The sequence below is a fragment of the Coccidioides posadasii genome, chromosome 2 (genome assembly GCF_018416015.2).
Source record: "Coccidioides posadasii str. Silveira chromosome 2, complete sequence".
Classification (NCBI taxonomy): Eukaryota; Fungi; Ascomycota; class Eurotiomycetes; order Onygenales; family Onygenaceae; genus Coccidioides; species Coccidioides posadasii.
In genome coordinates this window covers 688,458-707,221 of record NC_089408.1, presented here as the reverse complement: position 1 = coordinate 707,221, position 18,764 = coordinate 688,458, and the positions used below count along the sequence as shown (strand labels likewise).

Below are 18,764 nucleotides of genomic sequence, written 5' to 3'. Positions count from 1 at the left end.
GCCAGACTGTGTGACTCAATCATTCATGCTTCCAACCTTCCATACCTTTAAGTGGCCAAGGTCTCGCGAGAGGAGTTGATCTCTTTTCTGGATTCCGTCCCTGCATCGGTACTCCGTATGCCGCCTGCATCCGAATTAAGTCAAGGAAAACAGTTAACTTGCTTAACTACAAATGTAAATCCATATCCGTATCAGCCACGAGGGTTGCGAAGACTGAAGGGGTTTCGAACGAGCTCGAAGCAGCGATGGGTGCGTTTGAGAAACTAGGAAAACAAAAATCTCACGCCATGCATAGAAGTGGTATAACTGACTACAGCTCTACTCCGTACGCCTCATTTTATACAACAGCAAACAATACTAGGACACAAGAAGCCCAATGATAGAAACCACCAACCCCGAAGGAGACTATTAAGGGGACGGAGCAGTCCAAGAAATTAAGAGAGGATCCCAAAAAAATTAATCAAATAAGTGAACATGCTTAAAAAGTACAAGACACCACATTTGCATCGAATCGAAAGGACGAATCGCTCCAAGGGGGGAAAAAAAAGGGGGGGGGGGAGAAGGTAAATCAAGTATTCGGCTGCAAAAAGACGACCACTTCTCCCCTGTCGTTTTTCTTCAACCTCAACATCCTCCACAAATCCTGTTCTTCCTCATCTTTCTTCTCCTTGTCAAGCCCTCGATTCCTTCGCCGACCTCGACCTCTCCCCCGCTCTCCACCTTCCTTCGATTCTTGCTCTTCCGAACCCAGGGAGGCAGACTTATCACGGTGGAAACGTTTTAGAATCTTATGAATCGAGCAGCCTCGCTCGCTTTCAGGGCCCTTGTTCACAAGCGATAAAAAGACATTGGCCTTCTCGCGCTTAAGCAAGTCAAGGTCTTCGGACTCATCTTTGCCATGTTTGTAAATAACGATTTGGTTATCTTCCTTGGGTTTGGACGTAGAGCCCTGACGCGGAGAACGCGACCGGTCCTCAGAGTCGGTCTGCCGCTTATATTCGATTGCTTTGAGTCGTCGCGGCCGTTCATCCTCGAAATCATCCCACTCACCCTCATCATTCGCAGCCGGAATATCGTTCGTCCTATGCTTTGATTTGGAGGTTTTCACGGTTTCAGGTTGCCGAACACGGTGACGCTTTTGTTTACGAACATGGATGACTTGCTCCTTTTCGCCGTCAGGTGTGCTGCGCCGACGGGTACGAACGATAGCTTTTAAAGTCGGATCGTTACTAATGCCTCCTATGGCGGTAATACCGGTGGTGCTGCCACCCAGTATTGACATAAGCTTACCTGAACGGCCTTTGACGGAAATTCCAAGACCATTTTCGTCATTTGGATCTCTGGTTGCCCGGCGAGTTCGCTTGATCGGTGATACAGGATGGGGATAACGGTCTCCATTTAGATATTCACGGTCACTCCTGTAATCGGGCGAATCTGGGCTCTGTGAATACCTCGTGGTCATCCGGCTTAAACCTCCAGTAAGGCCTGAGTGGTTAAGAGCCGGAGTCGGCGCATTGACCAGCATGCTTGAAGGAGCATCCTCCATCGAGATGTCGTCTTCGAACTTGGTCTGGTTTGCCGGGGTGACCATGTGTTCTGGATTTGTTCGCTTTCTCTTCTTATCGCTGTTTGTTCGATTAAGTTCTAGAGAAGGCGGATAGTCCTTCTTAGATCGACCTTTGCTCTTATATCCGGGGACGGGCGTCAAAAACTCCATGGATATATTCGATGGTTGGTTGTATGGAGCAGGAGGAATGGGACCGGCACCATACGAGAAGCCATTTTCCTCGTATGCAACATCGTAGACAGATTCGTCATCCTCCCGACCATCTGTAAGGCGTGCAAGCTCCTTGGGTACATCAAAAAGCTTTGGTGCGTCCTTGACCATCTTCATCTGCTCCTTTGTTCCTCCCAAGGAGACCTTAGACGCATTGCGACCATCCTCAGGGACAAGAAATTCAAACACGTTCAAAGATTCGTCTTTCTTCTCTTCCTTCTTCGATGAGGCAGCGGGTGGCAAGGATGCGGTCGCAGGCGGAGGACTCGGGGCAGGGGGAGGGGCTTCATTTTGAGGTGGTCTGATATCATCGACGTCCGGAGCGTCTTCGACATAAGGATTACGAGAGCCTTTTGCTGCTACGGTATCGGCAATGGTCACGGTTTTCTTGCGTTTCTGGCCTTTGGCAGGCTTCTCTTTGTATAAAGCACCCTGGTATTTTTGGGCTTCAGACATACATGACTGTCAAGACATCGAACGACCAGGCAGGCCGCCGTCAATTAGTTTTTGTTCTCCATCATGATATTTCATAAAACATCAAAATGAATAGAATCCAAAAAAACAAAGCAATTATCCCCGCATCCTGTCGGCGCAGGGTATTATTCAGCACTGCCCAATAACATCTAGCTGGGATACGCAACCATAGCATTCAAGCAAATCACGAGATGCAATGTTGCGATGGGGGGCCTGTTCGTGTGTAGGGCACACGAATCATCCGGCCCTGCCAGCGCATGCGCAACAGGACCGATCGATACTCGGCCAAAAAAATCCATTGGTCCCCACGGTATGCAGGGTAACGCGAGAACTACACGCGCGCGCAAAAGGCACAAAAGAAACAACCAGGCAGCAGCCGCAGAAGTGCGGGAATGATGTCTTGAGCGGACAGGCATATAACGTACCGTGTGCGATCTGTATTCCGTGCCTTTGAAGTGCACCATGCAATCGAGGCAGGAAAAGGTCGCGCCGCGACACTGGCCCCGGTGAGGGTCGAGCTTCTTCTTGGTGAAGACATCACCACAGGCCTGCAGCCAACAAGTGGAAGAAATGCCACGTTAGCATGAGTCATTGCGTAACTCCGGCGATTCGGTAAGAGAAATCGACGCGGAATGGGGACGAAACTCACCTCGCATTGAAAGGACACCATGGTGAAAGAGACTCAGAGGGGATATACACCCGACACGACAGGGCGACTTCACCTTCTTGGGCTCCTTGAGGTGCTGGATGCGACGCAGGTGGGGATAGAGGATCCCAAAAGCGCCCTGTCAGTGGTCGAGGAGTGTAATGTCGGTGAGAGAAGAGAATGGGTTTGGGAAATTAAAGTGTGAGGCGGGAAGGGTGAGAAAAAAAGTGAAGACGAAAAGCTGCCTAACAACAAAAATTTTTTAGAACAGGGCGACCAAACAATGCAAAGGACAGGAGTAACAAGCGCAAAAGTGACACGATAAGGAGTCGATAAGGATGGGGAGGCCACGATAAATAAAAAAAAAAAAATTATAAAAATAAACAGGACCTCCCACAGCCCTCTTCGCCTCTGATCTCTGTGCTTCTTTTTGCTTCTCCTCACTGCCCTTGCAACGCCTTTTGGCGCCTGGACTTGATCAACCCCGGAGGTCCTGCACTAATCTTAGCCACAGGGAATGCCGGCCCGCAGCCTATCACGTCGCAAGTCGAGCACCAATCTTCGTATCGCTCGATTTCACGATAATCCGCCCAGCAATCTTCAGGAGTTTCAGTCCTGTTGCTTCGGCTCCTGCGAAGAGAGATTAAGCACGGCTGACGAGGGGATATTTGCTACAGTACGGAGTATGGGTGCGACAGTCGTTAAATACTACCATACAGCACGAAGTATAATGCTCTCGACAACCACGGAGTACATGTTTATTCAAGGATCGTCGCCTCAGAAGACTCGTCGGAGTATCCAAAAATGCGAGCGATAATGGAATGAGACGACTCATGCAGGTCTGCTGACCCTTCTCTCCCCCAACTTTCGATGCTGCATGCTCCGTCGCCCTTTTGAAATGCTACAAGATCCCTCCCAGCCACGACGTCCGGCTTTGGACAACTTTCCGCTGCGTCGCCTGCACTCTTGCCCTCGAAATCCAGGAAATATTGGTGTTCTGACTCCACCCTCGATCCCCCACAGATCATGATACCGGGCCATTCCGCTTTTGTGTAGGGTGTTGGGAACTCAGCCGGCCAGGGTCAGAAGACGCGTTGCTGCAGCAATGTCGGCTGCAAGGGGGGGTGGTGCCATTGGGCTGTTGGTTGGGCAGTCAAGACAGCCTCCCGGGGCCGGTTTCTGACCATTCATGCGTCGGATAACCCGCCCATTTGTCCAATCACCTCTCTGTGGAGCACCCAGGGCAACTCACACTTCAAGCATGTCCTGCGTTTGAGGATTTGGACAAATATCAAAAATGTACGGAGTACTCCGTAAAAGTGAGCAGTGGTGCGAAGTTCTCATTCCCTCAGCGCCCGGGCGCTTAGATGCAGCTTTTCTTGGCGAGTCAGCATGCGATGCTCAGGTGATTATGTTTTTGCATTATCAAACCAACTGTGGCTGCGGGTCACGAACTCATCATCCGCACTTGATTTCTGCGCCCGCAGCTCTGTCTGGAAAAGGGGGGGAATAAAACCTTGTTCTTGATGCAAATTTCTTCGTCACATGCCGTCACGCGCCTCGAGCAACGCCTGCGAGCTCAGTTTTGTTGTCGAAAGCTTTGCACGATGAAGGGTGGCTCGGGAGACCACCATCATTGCATTCCAGTGACATCGAGTTGGATGCATCTTACCCGTGCGCCACCAGGCAGTTATTTTACAACCGATCATGAAAACTCCCAGGTCTTGAGCCACAGAACCGCTGCGGCGGTTAAGTTATCAACAGTGCGTACACTTTTCATGCAAAGTGCAACAAGGATCGAAGCTCCGTCCAAAGCACCTAGACTCTCATTGTGGCACTTTATATATCTAAAGGCGTTTTGTGAAACTACAATCCGAGTGTCCCTACTTGGCGCCGCCAGAAATGCTCCCAGCTTGCCAATGCACAGCCTGTCAGCCCCCCGTTTCCCGGGCGAGGATTTCCATTTGTCGGGCGCACAAAACGCCAGCTTGAAGGAGCTTAAGAAGACTGGTTAGACTGTTGAAACATTAAGCTCTTGTGCTCAAGCATAGTAGTGCCAGTGGACCCTGGACTGGCCTCTTTTACTGCGTCGCAAAGCCACCACTAACCAACAGTCAATGAAACATGAATGGAGAGCTGTTCCAGGCCAATATTGAGTTATCTATGGTGATCATTGCCCTCCGCTCAGTTGCGACGTGGCGCATTGATACTCAGGACTTGCAAAGTAACGCTGCTTCCATAGCCAAGGATACATATTATAACACCATCCGTCATCTCTCCGAGTCTCAAAGTTTTTGAGTATTTGCATTATCGTTTCCTTGACATTCGGTTCCCGAAAAACACCGTTCTTGGGAGTGGCATTCCTGATACTAATCATGTTGCAGTAGTGTCTGCCAGATGTGAACCGGATATTGGGATCAGTGGCCATGTCGACTATATCCAACAACCTGACCACATAATGCCATTTCCTCACGCTCATTCCAGTCTCTTAAATTAGAGCAACGATCCGAATACAACTCTTCCCGCCCGTATTTAAGACAAAACGGTTCCAGCTCCTTGCGTAGCCTGGTTTCAAATGTCCTGCCCAACCCTAAATTACGGATGCCGTAATGGTGATACATCTCGTTAAAAGTACAAGAAAAAAAGGACAAAAGGATTCATTTATCCATTTGTTTGCCTATAATCAATGAGCATTCGTTCACTTTCACTGATTCGCAAAAAGACTGGGTACACCTACGGCTCAGCACTGATTTCAACTGGCAGCAGCGCGTCAGTGTTAAACTCCCGTCCAAGGTTCGTCAATTGATTCAATCTACCTGCTGGTATTTCTCCTTTCTGCTTCGGCTTCCCTTCATCTTCATGCTTGTCGCTACAGCCACAGTCGTAAAAATCTCCCAACTTTGTGCAATCAAACTCGTCTTTCTTCAACATCTTGTTGACTTCATTGTGGACATGGCACGCCCATCCGGCAGCAGCATTGCGAGAGGATACCTGAGGGGGGAACTTTTTCAAGTGTTGCTGAAAATGTTCGGCGCATTCACCACTAATTTGAAACGGTCAATAACATCAGCATCGGGCCCATCACTATTCGTACTCCGTAAAAAGGAAAACCCCACACACCATGGATATAACCTCGCAAATAGATAGATATATGATCGCAACGCATCCTGCTCCTCTTTCGACGGACTTTCTGGAAACCTAGCCATCATTGTATGCAACAATCTCCAAGATGCGCGTCCAAGTTCGGCTCTAGCAAGCAAAAAAAAAAATGGGGGATTCCCATCAGCCTCGAGTTCGAACCGCAGCATCGGCGACGAGGATTAATTGAGCCGCGAGAAAGTCCTTACTTAGCAGTCGCATTGCCCAATTGGGGCATGACTATATTCCCCTCCAACATTCGGTCTGATACATCAACGCTCGGTAAGGACTTGCCCAGGTGGCCCGGAGCCCGAAGTTTAGGGCTCAGTGGAGCTGGTTGTCGGAAGAATGTGATTGTCAATATAAAAAAGACAACCATGCCCGTCAGGACAAATAGACGCGATGTTGGTCGAGTCGCCATGGCTGCTGTGGGAACTCGGACACAAGCTCACTGAGAGGAATGGAACGCTCCAGTTCGGCCAAGACGGAGAAGGGCTTAACTACGGCCACAAGGATTCAGACACGCGCGATCCTGCTCCGTAAAACTTAATTCCACCATGTGGACAGGAAACAATTCCTTTATATCCTATGGGATAAACTGTCAGCATGCACGGATATGGAGTAATAGGCACAGTTTTCATTGTTCTTTCAGAAGTCTCCGCATCATCTGAAGTTGTCTGGCCTTCCCGAGGTGACGCTATGGCTGAGTCAGCAAGGTCCGGGCCTTGCAAGTTATCGTGCATGCAACTATAAAACAAAAAGCGCCATTGCCAGCAATTATTAGAGCGTCCAGATCATGCATTCCATAACGCCATTATTACCATCCTTTTTGAATTTTCGTATGAAAAACTATTCGAAATTCGTACCAATGCATCTAATTATATTTTCTCCAGGTATGCATAATTCCATTCATGCTAGTCAAGCGCAAAAGCTACAAAACCAATTTTCCAAGCCCACAAACAACACACGACGCCTAGGACGAAAGGAGTTTTGGATGTGAAATGTTAAGCGCAACCGCGGAAACCGCAATCATCCTGGAGAATATCTATATCAGTTGTCGTCCGGAAGGGATTCAGGTTTAGGTGAAAGAACTTACGCTCCTTCTAACGCGATAAAGGTATCTTCGTGTTTGATCAGTTCGCCAGTCCAGCCGTTGCTCAATTCTGCGACCCGGAACGCGCATCGAATAAAGATGCACAGGATAGCAAGAGCAAACGGAATTCCAAAAAGCAGGAATTTCTGATGTCTCGATGACGATTTCTCCTTAATACTTTCGTCGCTAATGCTCTTTGGTCGCTTGTTTCGAACCCGCCAGAGGAACTCCAAGGTGAGAAGAATGAACATGAGAAGGCTGAAGACTTGAAATACCAGTCCGGCGACCATAACATTCGTCCCAGTGGTGGGGTCTTCGTTCTCTTGGGATGCTACGCTGGCGATCCCTCCTCCGGCACCCTGTAGAATCAAACTGATCACGTCGCATGGTATGAATATCCAAGCGTAGTGGTGTGGCTTCAGTCGGGACGCTTCAGGCCCAAGCAGTTTAACAATATCCGCAATGCAGAAATATATCGCGGCTGAATAGAATGCAGGTGCGATTGTGAGGCAACATATTTGTATAAGAAAGGCATCCTGACTAAAGGGATTATCGTAGAGCAATATACGCCCCACGTATCCCACCACTTCACATATACCGCCGAGTATAACAGGTATGGAGAACGTATAGCTTCGAAATATGCCCATTTCAGCCACCTGGGTGAGCGCACAGAGGCCAAAGAGAGCGGTGAAAATGATATTTGCTGGAAGCGACGGACGGTAGCCAAACACGGCATATTCAATCGGGCAGGTTTCTAGAGTACAGTCCCAGGAAGACTCCATTTTGCCGGTTAGATGTCGGGGTCCCCTCGAGATCTAGGTAAATATATGTAGCTATATGAACATTCAAATTTGCCGGACCTTAGAAAATAGGGGGATATCAAGACAGGCAGAGCCTTGTCGAAGGCCGGAAAGGCAAATAAAAGCGAATTCAGGTGCAAGAAAGGGACTCAAGTAATCCAAACTATAACGGCTTGTAAAAGAATGCTCCAGCACATGGTTCAGGAGTCAAAATATACTGAACAAAGGACAGGCAAAGAAATCGCGCAGGTTAAATAGTCCAATATGGATTCAGCTTTGTCCCACCTAACTTAATCATGTAGATGTTGTTACTATGGAATGCTTGTACGTGCGATATCATCATCTCAACCAGCTATCAAATCATGATGCAGCTTTGCTGGATGAATTTTCTCTGTCGGGACACGATGATGTTTACCCTTCCTTGGCAGCGGTGATCCTCGAGGTCTACAACCCGAAGTATCCGAAGCAAAAACCCGAAAACGAATCCGATGGCCAACGACATATAGAAGATTTCTCTTATTCGCATTTCATCCTGGCAGTCTCTGTTCAATAGGGAGCGAGGCTGTGTGAAACAGTTGGCCCGGTCCATGGATGCGGGGGCGTAGGGCCACCGTGGTCGTGCCGCAGGCCTCTGAGCTTGGAAAATGGTCCGAACTGGGCCCTGCTTGAAGCAAAAGTGACAAACGTAGAGATGCTGTGCTTTTTGCAATGCACAGCCAAGAGAAATCACAGTCTCAGCTAGGCTGAAACACGGTCAAAAAGTGTGGTGCCTTTGCGGGCAAGATTGCAATCAATATGCTCTCTTCATCGCGCCAAAAGCGAAGTATTAACATGAAGATGAGCAACACACGAGGTAAAGCCCGAACCAATAGGAGAAAGAACCAGAACCTCTGGTGAAATACTCCGAATGTCGAAAAAAGTATGCATGAAGAACTGGAAAAGAAGAATCGCGCTCGTTGTCTGGCTTGGTTCTGTTGACTTGGCTAGGCTGCGGTGCTAAACCCCAAAAGGTTAACAGGTGCAGGCTTAGTTACAAACCTCTCTGCGAACAGGCCTGAGCATTAAAACGGTGCATCACCCTTCGTCCAATCCTTGATTACGGAGTCCATCTCCGGCTCAGGGACAAATGGAGAACCATCAGTGTGATAGCATCAACGTATGATACCTAGCTACGGGCTAGTTTATACCGGTCAAGAAGTTGGGTATTTTTAGAAGGCTCGGGTCCTAACTTGAGACCGTTTTCGTGCGATAGTTAGCTAGTTACCCAGGATCAAGAAACGCACGTACGAAGTACCAACAACGGGTGTCTTATCTGATTTCATTTATGCTCAATTAGAAGTTCTAGCTCCAAGATACAAGAAGAGGGTGGAACCTGAATCCGCCATCAATTCCATAGGACCCGATACTCACCTTGTTGGTATTTGTGGATGCGATGGCTGCTGTTGCGGAATCTCGCCAGCGCCTATGTATTTGCTCGGGTGGAAAACCTGCCGGAATGCAGTGTGGTGGAGCCGGTTGTTAGTCGACCGCACTCTATTTTGTATGGTAGTTAAAGCCCAAGCGCTACTTAACCAAGCTTGCAGTTTGGAGTGATCGCAAGGCGTCCATTGCGCCGATGCAGTGCCGCTTGGGGTTAGCCAGCGGCGAGGGTTACGGACATCGGCGTGCGAACTCAGTGACGAGCCTGTTTTTCTCCATAAACTACTTAACAGAGTGTATTCCTCGGTATTTGGCTGTGCAAATTAACTAGGTAAATTATGAAGTTTTTTTTTACTGATCAGTGGCGCCGGGAAGTAGACGGATCGGTCACGAATCCTTTGCCCCCATGATTTACCACGGCGAGGATTAGGGCTGGCTAACGATGAGGGACTTTGTGCGCCGCACTCGCCCCTCTGTACCTCGTACTTGGCCATGTAGATATCCTTTTCAAGATAGTATCAACACTGCCGCAGCCTTTGTGACCTCGCTGGTCAGTATCACCACTCAGATACGGGGAGGATTACGCATCGCCATGGCGGTCAGGTCCCAAGTCCATAGCATATTCTTCATACTAGATATGTAAAAGCAAGGCTGTAGAGAACAATGACATTTCACAAACGCGGCTTGTGCCACATATCTAGTGGGGCAAGGCTCTTATCAAAACGCCAATGCAATTAAACTTGTCTAAGGGGTCCCTACGACAGGATGATACCAATTTATGCTTCATTGGAGGCCGTCTCCCACGGCTTCACTGTCGCTCCCTCGCTATACTTTCCGCCCTTCGGCCTCCACATAGTGCTCAAATGAGTCGGGGGCATCATTTCCCTCAACCTCATCAATTCTTCCCTCTCAGCGGCCGACATTTTCTCCTCGTCCATGTCAGGATCAAGGGCTTGATCCATAATGTATATGAATCCTTTCTTCTCATACACCGGTCGACCGGAGTCGGACGCATCCAGCCAGCATTCCAGCCCCATCGAATCGGCCTTCTGGATGCCCCAGTCAACTAGCATTGTGGCCACTCCGTGTCTTCGATATGCAGGGAGGGTGAATGCGACATTTAGATCTATATTTAGTTAGCAAACATAGTATTCTCTTAAGCTTGCGAAATTTAACGTATTAAAACAGGGGAGGGCTGGTGACACGTAAGTATCCAAAACATACATAAATGCGGTCTTCTGGCCATCTTTCCCCTCGGTGCATCCAGCTGCTGAAGTGTTTTCGTCGCAAACTCTCTCCCCATCGAGCCCTCTGGCCACCAATCCGCCACCACCTCTTCGCCTTCCTTAAAAGGATCGCGTTCATACACAAGCCATCGCGCCGCTCCGGCCAATTCACCACCCGCATCTAAATCGACGACTTTGATCCAGTGGCTCTCTGGCTGCGTCGCTTTATGTTGCGCGAGCTGCACCTGTATATTGGTTGCAAAGCTGGCCGCACGGTCATCGTTGAATATCGGTGCTACAACGCGCAGAAGGCCGGAAAAGGGATCTTCGAAAGATGTCCACATGCCGGCCACTACCTCGGCGAAGCCGGTGTCCGTGACGGGTTGTAGTTCGAGGCGCATGGCGAGAGAAGCAACTTAGGGTTCTGGGGAGAAATAAATTCGGGAAAGGTAAAGCTCCGTGTGAGGTGACGGTTTGTACCGATGTGAGGGGTATTAGAGGATCGAGGATTGGATACTCTGCGGTATTCGCAATCAGGAGCCACTGATATATCCGAATAGAGAGTGCATGGAATTCGAAAGCTGACAGCTCTATCGTTCCAGCCAGGAATGACTGATGTGGGCAACTCTCATTTCCCAGATTTAAATTAGAAGAGGTGCTGTGATCCTTGTCACAGTCATGCTGAACATTTCCTCTCCTCACCCGTAGCCACTCCGTAGGAATTGGCCATTGAAGCAGTGCTTGGCAGAGGGGCATGGGCGCTCGCGCATTTCTCATCGAATCAATCATCGAGTTGACTTTGAAGGATCGGACCACGCCGGGGTAAACAACCCTGGCCAGTGTAGGCTAGATCCGATCTCGTGGAGACAGTCAACAGTGCTGCTTTGCGCAGGGAAGTAACCGGTGCATATCAGTTATATCTAACCAATTAATCGCAGGAAAAGCTCAGGGCAAAACAATTCGACGGTTGGACCAGGCTGGAAAAAGTCATGTCAACAAGCACGTACGAAGCTACATCTTCGCTGACGCCCAGTCAAAGCTTGGAGTGTATTATAACTAGGATGACGGAATTCCGATTCCGGCTCTAATTTTCGGAAATATGGCTGCTCAATTTTTTAAGAAAAATTCTCCCCGCGGATCGCTGACTCCTGGTGTAAGTAACATCTTGCGCCAGATCGAAAAGGTGTTTGCTCTGTTGTGATGTTTGCCTCGTTTGCTCTGGCCTCTCCCTCAAGCTCGCCAGACTCCGGTGAATACCCAATGCTTGCGCTATCTTTCGCATCCCATTCACCCTTCTCTACTTCCTGTAGCTCTACTAAGTGAATTTCGGACCATCTCGCCTTGAGAGCCATTTTCCACGCGCTCTGTATAACTAAAGCAGCAACAGAATCCTCCCCGTTTTCTCCATCAACAACAGCAGCAACGACAGAACTCCAAACTCTATGCCCAAAGCTGAACCTGCGTACAACCTAGAGTTCAAATTCTCTTGTGCCGTTCCCCCCCCGTTATGCTCAAGCTCTTGGTCAGATTTAACCTCATTCCTCTTGTCACTACATTTTATCAGCAAGGCCATAATTAAAGATCACTATCGTCACCCAGATCTTCCATGATCGAAACATAGCTCTCAATTTTCAAATGAACTGGTTTGGAACCTTGGTCCTCAACAAGAGGATGTAAACCTGATCTGCACTATCGGGATACTTCTCACAGACTCGCGCTTCTTCCGGCCCGACCACACTGCTCCCAAGTACATGCCATCTCGACCACCCTGTCCCTTGAACAATTACTGGTTTGCACTCCAATATCCATTCTCTGGTCGCAGCATGCCATTCCAATCCACTGCTTGTTGATTATCACCCGCACATATCACGTTGCTGCTTGGTCACGAGGATTTCCCTGTCTTCTCCCGGGTCAACCTGACTGTGCTTGATCTTATGATCGCCATTTTTCAATTCCATCATGAGGCCTTCAGATGCTTCTTCGCTCGCGTAGCTAATCTATATGTCAAACATGTTTGCATTGACTAGCTACAAGCAGAGCATTGCCAGTATTTACTCAAGCCTCAGCATCAGCGAACACATGAATCCCCTCCACATCTGATATAACAGCGACAAGCCATTTCCCTAGCTTGGCCTCCAGGCAGCCGGCCGTGGCGGGTTTACGAAAAGTCTAATATGGATCTGTTGAGAGTCATCCTATCATTTTATCAGGGATATATCAAGATTCAACTCTCCTTAATTTGAGGCTAATAATTCCCATACCACTTAATGCGACAGGTACCCAGGGGTTTGCTGAAATTCAACACTTATCGAAATTATGTGAAACTATTGTACTGTGATTTTTTCCCACTCCCTTTATCACAATGTGTGAGAGTGTTGGATGCCACTATACATGCAATTAGGGTCCTAGACACTACTGGGGGTGCACACTGGCTGGTTCACTACAAGGAACAATAGCCTTGAAATGGCACAGTTCACAGCCTCCTCTGAGCCCAAATTCATTCCAAAGGCCGCAATTACCATAGTCCGAGACTAGGACCTTCGGGAAGGTAGATTTAGGCCTGGAAACCACAGTACTACCTACGGATTCGTGAACGATGACCGGAGCTAGAGTGCATCAAATTCTTATTGCGGGTCTCTCACGCCAAATACCTTGGCAAATACCACGCGTAGTTCAGAGAAGTAGAGAACATGGGACGAGGGCGCACCAACCTGGAATGCTTGCGGCGGATGATACAGAAGAAGAAGCGTAAGGGGCGTGAGGAGCAACGTAGCTCAACGCCTCCAGTATATCATCTTGTTTTATCCATATGGTAATGTATTTACCTGTGGGGTGTCCACCCAGGGTCAGTGAGGATAAGTCCGTGGCTTGCATTCAATGACGCGAGGCGAAATAAAAGGCTGTCTTAGCTCAAATGGCTTTTATGTACTCCATACTCCGTATATTTGAAGAGGTGTGAATTCCAAGTGGGTCCGGGGCGCAGTCGATCTACGATTATTTCGAATGGGAGTCCATTTTGGAGCCCCGTTGCGTCTGAATGTCTAATATGACAATCGCATGATTTGAGGAGTAGTGAAAAAAAAAGAGTGAACTTTTCTTTTGTTGAAGTTATTGTGATGATTCCCGATCTAATAGGCAAGCAATAGGTATTCCACGATCCTGACTCCAACAAAAGCAATGGTAACTTCGGGCGTAACACAAATAAATATCTGACACAAAAGAAAAGACGGCTAAAGGAACTATACACAATTTACCCAACTGTTTAAGAGCTTTCCCATTGAGAACACCAGCCGCAGTTCTGCGAGTGTCACTTTCGCGAATTAGATCAGATAGCAGAGGGCTGGGAAAAGACCAACACGGATGCGTTCACTATGGTATGAAGCTTCAATAAAGACAAATGCCATGAAAGACCCACATTGTATGTATTATTTCCCGTCTAAATATTGCGATAAATGGTATTTCGATTTTCGAACGCAGCCGGGCGTACTTCGGGAACGAACTTGTCAAAACAGCTTCCTGGGTATATAATTAAAAAAAAGAATCGGCGATGGCAATGGGTAGAAAGAATCGTCAGCAAAGCGATCCTTTCTCTGCAGCATTTGTCAACCAATCTCCGTTCCTTCGCAGCATCACATCGACAACTCCACACCAATCTCTCTCTACGAATTCCTGCGTCTTTCTCCCCTTCCCACAAGCAGAACCACTAGATGTGGCAATTTAAACACCGGTGCGGGCAGCACGGCGAGCCAGCCATTTGCGGTGGATGAAAAGTCCAACGAGGCCGACGCCGACGATGAAGACGATGCAGAAGACGACGATAACACCGGCGTTCCTGCTAGCGAAGTTGTCACGCTTTGCCAATTGATGAAAAATCTCATCGCGGGAGATCAAGGCGCTGATGGCGGCCATTGTGAGATGCGATGAAGCGAGGCTGGCTAGGCAACGTATAGATCAGTATGGAATAGTCCCTGTTTCGCTATTCTATGAGCGCGGGCGACAATCACCACAAAAAAAGAGGTGGAAATCAAGAGATGCGCTTTACTTAGCAGAAGGACAAGTCGACGGCTTACCGGAAATGCGATGAAAAGGCGGTCAGAGACGGACCTGTCGACTTCCTGGGCGACGGCTATAGTGCTATCAGCGACCACAGAGCTTCAACAACAGAACTATAGGGGAAAATATGAATTCAATTGAGAATAGTAGCTGGGGAGACGTTGGTGTCCGGTCGAGGAAAAAAATCTTGAACGTCGTGGGAGCGATATCCGAGGAGAAACGCCAAGGGCGGATTGGGGCGGAGGAACAGACTTACACCGGTGCAGCGCAGCGAGATGAGATCTCGTTTGACAAGGACGCAGCGATTGAATCGAGTCGATTCAAGAGTGGAGAGGAAGTCGAAGGCTGGGTGTAGGACGAGTCAAAGACAGCGATGAGGATGCGACGAACTGACGTGCGAGTGGAAGAGAAGAAGAGGAGAAGAGGCTGGAGAAGAAAAGATCGAGAGCAAGGGACCAGCTTGGGTCCCCAAAAGCTATTTTGCTTGGCTGTCGTCAGGTACTGGTAATCGCCGGCGTATTATTGTATTGCCATTTCCCGTCCGATCGAATTCTCGCAAAACTTTCCTACTCCCCAAGCACTGCCGACCAACCCGAAGCATACAACGTCGAGATCACAGAGGTATCAGCAAAGCAGGGCTGTTGTAGACACTGGCTAGGTGTTGTCTCTCCATTCTGCTATAAATTGAGGGGTGAAAAAAAAAAAAAAAAAAAAAAAAAAAAAAATGCAATTAAAAGGTTTGACAGCCGCATCTGGATCAAGAACAGCATTCTAGGTGTGTGATGTTCGTGCACGCATGATTTGCGTTATGTATGTTTCGGCAAGATAATGAATATTACGGTAATTTTGGTGACATGAAAATTACAGCAAAGTTTTGACGCCCGCGGCTCAATAATAATGAACTTCCCAGTAATCATATCACAGTGAGAAAAATGGCGATTTCTCGGAATGACCTGCTTTGATGAATTGAAGTTTAGCCGCCACTTATATTCTAATATTGGCACCCAGAAAAATAAAAGTGGAATATGAGTGCCCACTTGACGAAAGAAGAAATATTCTGGCACCTTTCCATCTCCCATCGGAGCCATGTTGCATGCAGAGCGGAAACGTACGAAAAGAGACAATCGCAATCAGCATGCAGTTCTCCGCATGATGTAAGCTGGCGTCTCTGTCTTATGTCCTTCCGACGGTGGCCGGCTGTGGCTTCCCAGCCATCCAGATGCTGCACTCAATATGCTCCTCGGAGGAGAACTACGCTCCGCCGGGAGTAGCATCCGCACACTCATTTTCAAGCCTGCAACTAGTTCCTCTTTCTATGCGCGCTTTTTCTTGAACTCTTTGCCTTCACGCCATTCGATTCCGGTTCGGTTCAGGCGGCATGAGTAGGACTCCACAGCCATCGCTTTTCAATTGATCAACGGGCGACGTTGCGGTTCATGGATGAGGTGGGGTTGCGAGCTGACCGCTAGCCAGATCGGGTTAGGCGCGCGCTGCGAGCTCGCTGCAGGTGACATTTTGCACGTCATCCCACCGATGTGCGGATGGGCTGGGAGGCGGCGCCAATGAAAGCACCCTCATGTAAGCGCCAAGAGAAGCCAAGTTATGCTTCCCGCCAAAAGCGATCCGCTGCCGATGCTAGTGCGGGATGCATTGACGAAGCTCTCAAACATCGACATCTTCGAGCTATCTCAGCCTTATGTGATCACATCACGATTGGAGTCACGCACCGGGTCAATTGCTAAGAGGGTGGTGTCGGCTTTACTATGGTCATATAGCTAACTCTTTTGAGCCCTGTCTTCAGCCAAGCGAAGCCCAGACCAGCATGCTAACTATGGAAGCTATGGAAGACGAGGAAAACCGAAGCCTTCCCGAGTGACAAAGGGGGTAGCTACTGCGAAAGCCACGAAACGAGTTGAGAAAAGGATCCTATCCCACCATTTACTCGAAGGGACCAAATATACGCTCAGCAGTGGCTAGCCAGCGCAACAAAATTTGCCGCTGGAAATTTGAAACTTCATGTTTTTCTCAATATATAAAGAGCACGTACCGATTAAATAGTGGCGCTATGAGGCGAGAGCAAGTTCACTCCGGCACCATTCACCCGGTTTCTACAACCTTTTTGAATTATAGGCTGCCCTGTCAAGATTAGGGCCTGCAAAAGGAAAAAAAAAAGAAAGAAAGCAGATGACTTACGTTTGTGCTGTGAAATATAGCCTCTTCTCTCGCCGAAATGTCAGTGATGTGTTCTTTCTCTATGGCTATTTTTCTGTCAGCAGGGTTCTAATGGTCGATAAAACGGTATGAGCGCTAGTATGACAGATTGGATATTGTTTGTGGACAACAAAACTTATAGAGGTTTGCGATTTGTATGTCCACAAATGCCCACCTAGAAAGACATCTTGGAGAATAGAGTGGTGATTGCTCCTCAAGTCTCTTGAAAGACCATGAGGGATGCATTGCATTGCTTTGCTTGGGGGCACAGATTCGTCCAACATTGGCGATCCCCGATTATCCGCGTAGAATTCGATGAAAGTATTCTAGGCTTTCTCGGCTACATGTTTATTTCTGAAAAATTGGCAAGTCGCTAAGCGAAGAGCTAACCAAGGAATTGCCTCGGGATTCCCGGAGAAATTGATAGAAATTGTTAAATTCTGACCTAACTATTCCGTAGAAGGCAGAACAACCTATTCTGTTGTGTATTGCATAGATATACTAGCCTTATATTCTTGAAGCAACGGGCACGACTTCCACGGCTAGAAAAAAGGATACCTACGCAGTACAATATAGGTATCATTTTGGGGTCAGTCTACTCCGTACGTGCATACGTCATAGCATGATATGCATCAAGCGACAACACAACACCATCTACACAATCCCGCTGGGGTTCTCAAAGACAAATTCTACCATTCTGAAACGTTGTGGCCGCGAAGAAAACAGGAATACAACTCTTCAGGTGGTTCTACAGACTCAGTATAGAGGAGAAGCAAGAACGATTGTTAATTCCGGTTCAACTTATTTACCCCTCAGATAAGTCCATATAGCCGATGATCTCACATCACGCTTGTTCAAGGTCATGACCTCCAGCACGATGAAATGCACCAGTCGTCACTTTCAACCTGCCTCTGTTAGACTCACTGCTTGTACATCCTAATTCTAGCTGAGCCTATACTCCTACACTAAAATCATCGCCCAGCATGCCTCACCGATCTCTCAAATCCAACCGTGCCCTTCCTCTCCTTACGTTCGCACGTACCCACTCCTTCGCCATCCCCGCAATATGCGTCTACAACCTTGAAGGCATCCTAGCCATCATCCGTGCTGCCGAACACAAACGCTCCCCAGCCATGATCCTTCTCTTCCCGTGGGCCATCCAGTACGCCGACTCACTCCTCGTCCGCACCGCCGCATCTGCATGTCGAGCAGCCAGCGTGCCCATCACACTACACCTAGACCACGCCCAAGACCCAGAAATTATCAAGCGGGCCGCAGACCTGTCGCGATCGGAAACCCACGAACCGGGCTTCGATAGTATCATGGTTGATATGAGCCATTTCTCCAAGGAGGAGAATCTGCGACTGACGCGTGAGCTGGTGGCATATTGCAATGCTCGTGGGATCGCGACGGAGGCGGAGCCGGGAAGAATCGAAGGCGGAGAGGATGGCGTGCAGGATACGGTGGATTTGGAAGGTGTCTTGACGACCCCGGAGGAGAGCGAGGAGTTTGTGGCGACGGGGATTGACTGGTTGGCTCCGGCGTTTGGGAATGTTCATGGCAACTATGGGCCGAGCGGCGTGCAGCTGGATTATGAGCGGTTGCAAAGGATTAATGAGGCGGTGGGGGAACGGGTGGGACTTGTGTTGCACGGCGCTGACCCATTTACGAAGGAGATCTTTGAGAAGTGTATTGAGCGCGGGGTGGCTAAGGTTAATGTTAATAGGGCCGTGAATAATGAGTATGTGAAAGTGATGAGGGAGGAAGCAGGGAGTTTGCCTATTACAAGGCTGCATGAGGAGGTCACGGATGCCATGCAAGCTGAAGTCGAGAAGATCATGGATATGATTGATTCCACAGGAAAGGCCGAATTTATGATGGACGAAAAATGAAGCATCGGAAAGCGAACAGAACCATAATAGGTTGT

At 48.6% G+C, this 18,764-nt stretch overlaps 8 protein-coding genes across 8 annotated transcripts; 2 read left to right on the top strand and 6 right to left on the bottom strand.

Annotated features, from left to right (window-relative positions):
• Positions 1-203: 203 nt before the first annotated feature.
• Positions 204-4,616, bottom strand: D8B26_002736 (uncharacterized protein). Its single transcript, XM_066123935.1, has 5 exons — positions 4,414-4,616; positions 2,901-4,270; positions 2,677-2,799; positions 1,291-2,239; positions 204-1,209 (listed from the first exon to the last, which is right to left on the bottom strand). Exons 2-5 carry the CDS (start codon positions 2,919-2,921, stop codon positions 569-571), a joined length of 1,734 nt encoding a protein of 577 aa, XP_065980010.1. The 5' UTR covers positions 2,922-4,270; positions 4,414-4,616; the 3' UTR covers positions 204-568.
• Positions 4,617-5,067: 451 nt separating this feature from the next.
• D8B26_002735 (uncharacterized protein) lies at positions 5,068-5,376 on the bottom strand (the record flags this gene model as incomplete). The annotated part of the gene is made up of 1 exon (XM_066123934.1): positions 5,068-5,376. One exon carries the CDS (start codon positions 5,374-5,376, stop codon positions 5,068-5,070), a length of 309 nt encoding a protein of 102 aa, XP_065980009.1.
• Positions 5,377-5,558: 182 nt separating this feature from the next.
• Positions 5,559-6,456, bottom strand: D8B26_002734 (uncharacterized protein; the record flags this gene model as incomplete). The annotated part of the gene is made up of 4 exons (XM_003069191.2): positions 5,559-5,574; positions 5,635-5,940; positions 6,018-6,146; positions 6,245-6,456. The coding sequence occupies 4 exons, from the start codon at positions 6,454-6,456 to the stop codon at positions 5,559-5,561; spliced, it is 663 nt and encodes a 220-aa protein (XP_003069237.2).
• Positions 6,457-6,720: 264 nt separating this feature from the next.
• On the bottom strand, positions 6,721-8,144 carry D8B26_002733 (uncharacterized protein). The gene is made up of 2 exons (XM_003069190.2): positions 7,132-8,144; positions 6,721-7,069 (listed from the first exon to the last, which is right to left on the bottom strand). Exons 1-2 carry the CDS (start codon positions 7,908-7,910, stop codon positions 7,009-7,011), a joined length of 840 nt encoding a protein of 279 aa, XP_003069236.1. The 5' UTR covers positions 7,911-8,144; the 3' UTR covers positions 6,721-7,008.
• A 1,856-nt stretch (positions 8,145-10,000) lies between these two features.
• D8B26_002732 (uncharacterized protein) lies at positions 10,001-11,281 on the bottom strand. Its single transcript, XM_003069189.2, has 2 exons — positions 10,572-11,281; positions 10,001-10,473 (listed from the first exon to the last, which is right to left on the bottom strand). Exons 1-2 carry the CDS (start codon positions 10,972-10,974, stop codon positions 10,124-10,126), a joined length of 753 nt encoding a protein of 250 aa, XP_003069235.1. The 5' UTR covers positions 10,975-11,281; the 3' UTR covers positions 10,001-10,123.
• A 3,009-nt stretch (positions 11,282-14,290) lies between these two features.
• On the bottom strand, positions 14,291-14,482 carry D8B26_002731 (uncharacterized protein; the record flags this gene model as incomplete). The annotated part of the gene is made up of 1 exon (XM_066123933.1): positions 14,291-14,482. The coding sequence occupies one exon, from the start codon at positions 14,480-14,482 to the stop codon at positions 14,291-14,293; it is 192 nt and encodes a 63-aa protein (XP_065980008.1).
• A 271-nt stretch (positions 14,483-14,753) lies between these two features.
• D8B26_002730 (uncharacterized protein) lies at positions 14,754-14,981 on the top strand (the record flags this gene model as incomplete). The annotated part of the gene is made up of 1 exon (XM_066123932.1): positions 14,754-14,981. The coding sequence occupies one exon, from the start codon at positions 14,754-14,756 to the stop codon at positions 14,979-14,981; it is 228 nt and encodes a 75-aa protein (XP_065980007.1).
• A 2,839-nt stretch (positions 14,982-17,820) lies between these two features.
• D8B26_002729 (uncharacterized protein) lies at positions 17,821-18,749 on the top strand (the record flags this gene model as incomplete). The annotated part of the gene is made up of 1 exon (XM_003069188.2): positions 17,821-18,749. One exon carries the CDS (start codon positions 17,821-17,823, stop codon positions 18,727-18,729), a length of 909 nt encoding a protein of 302 aa, XP_003069234.2. The 3' UTR covers positions 18,730-18,749.
• Positions 18,750-18,764: the final 15 nt, after the last annotated feature.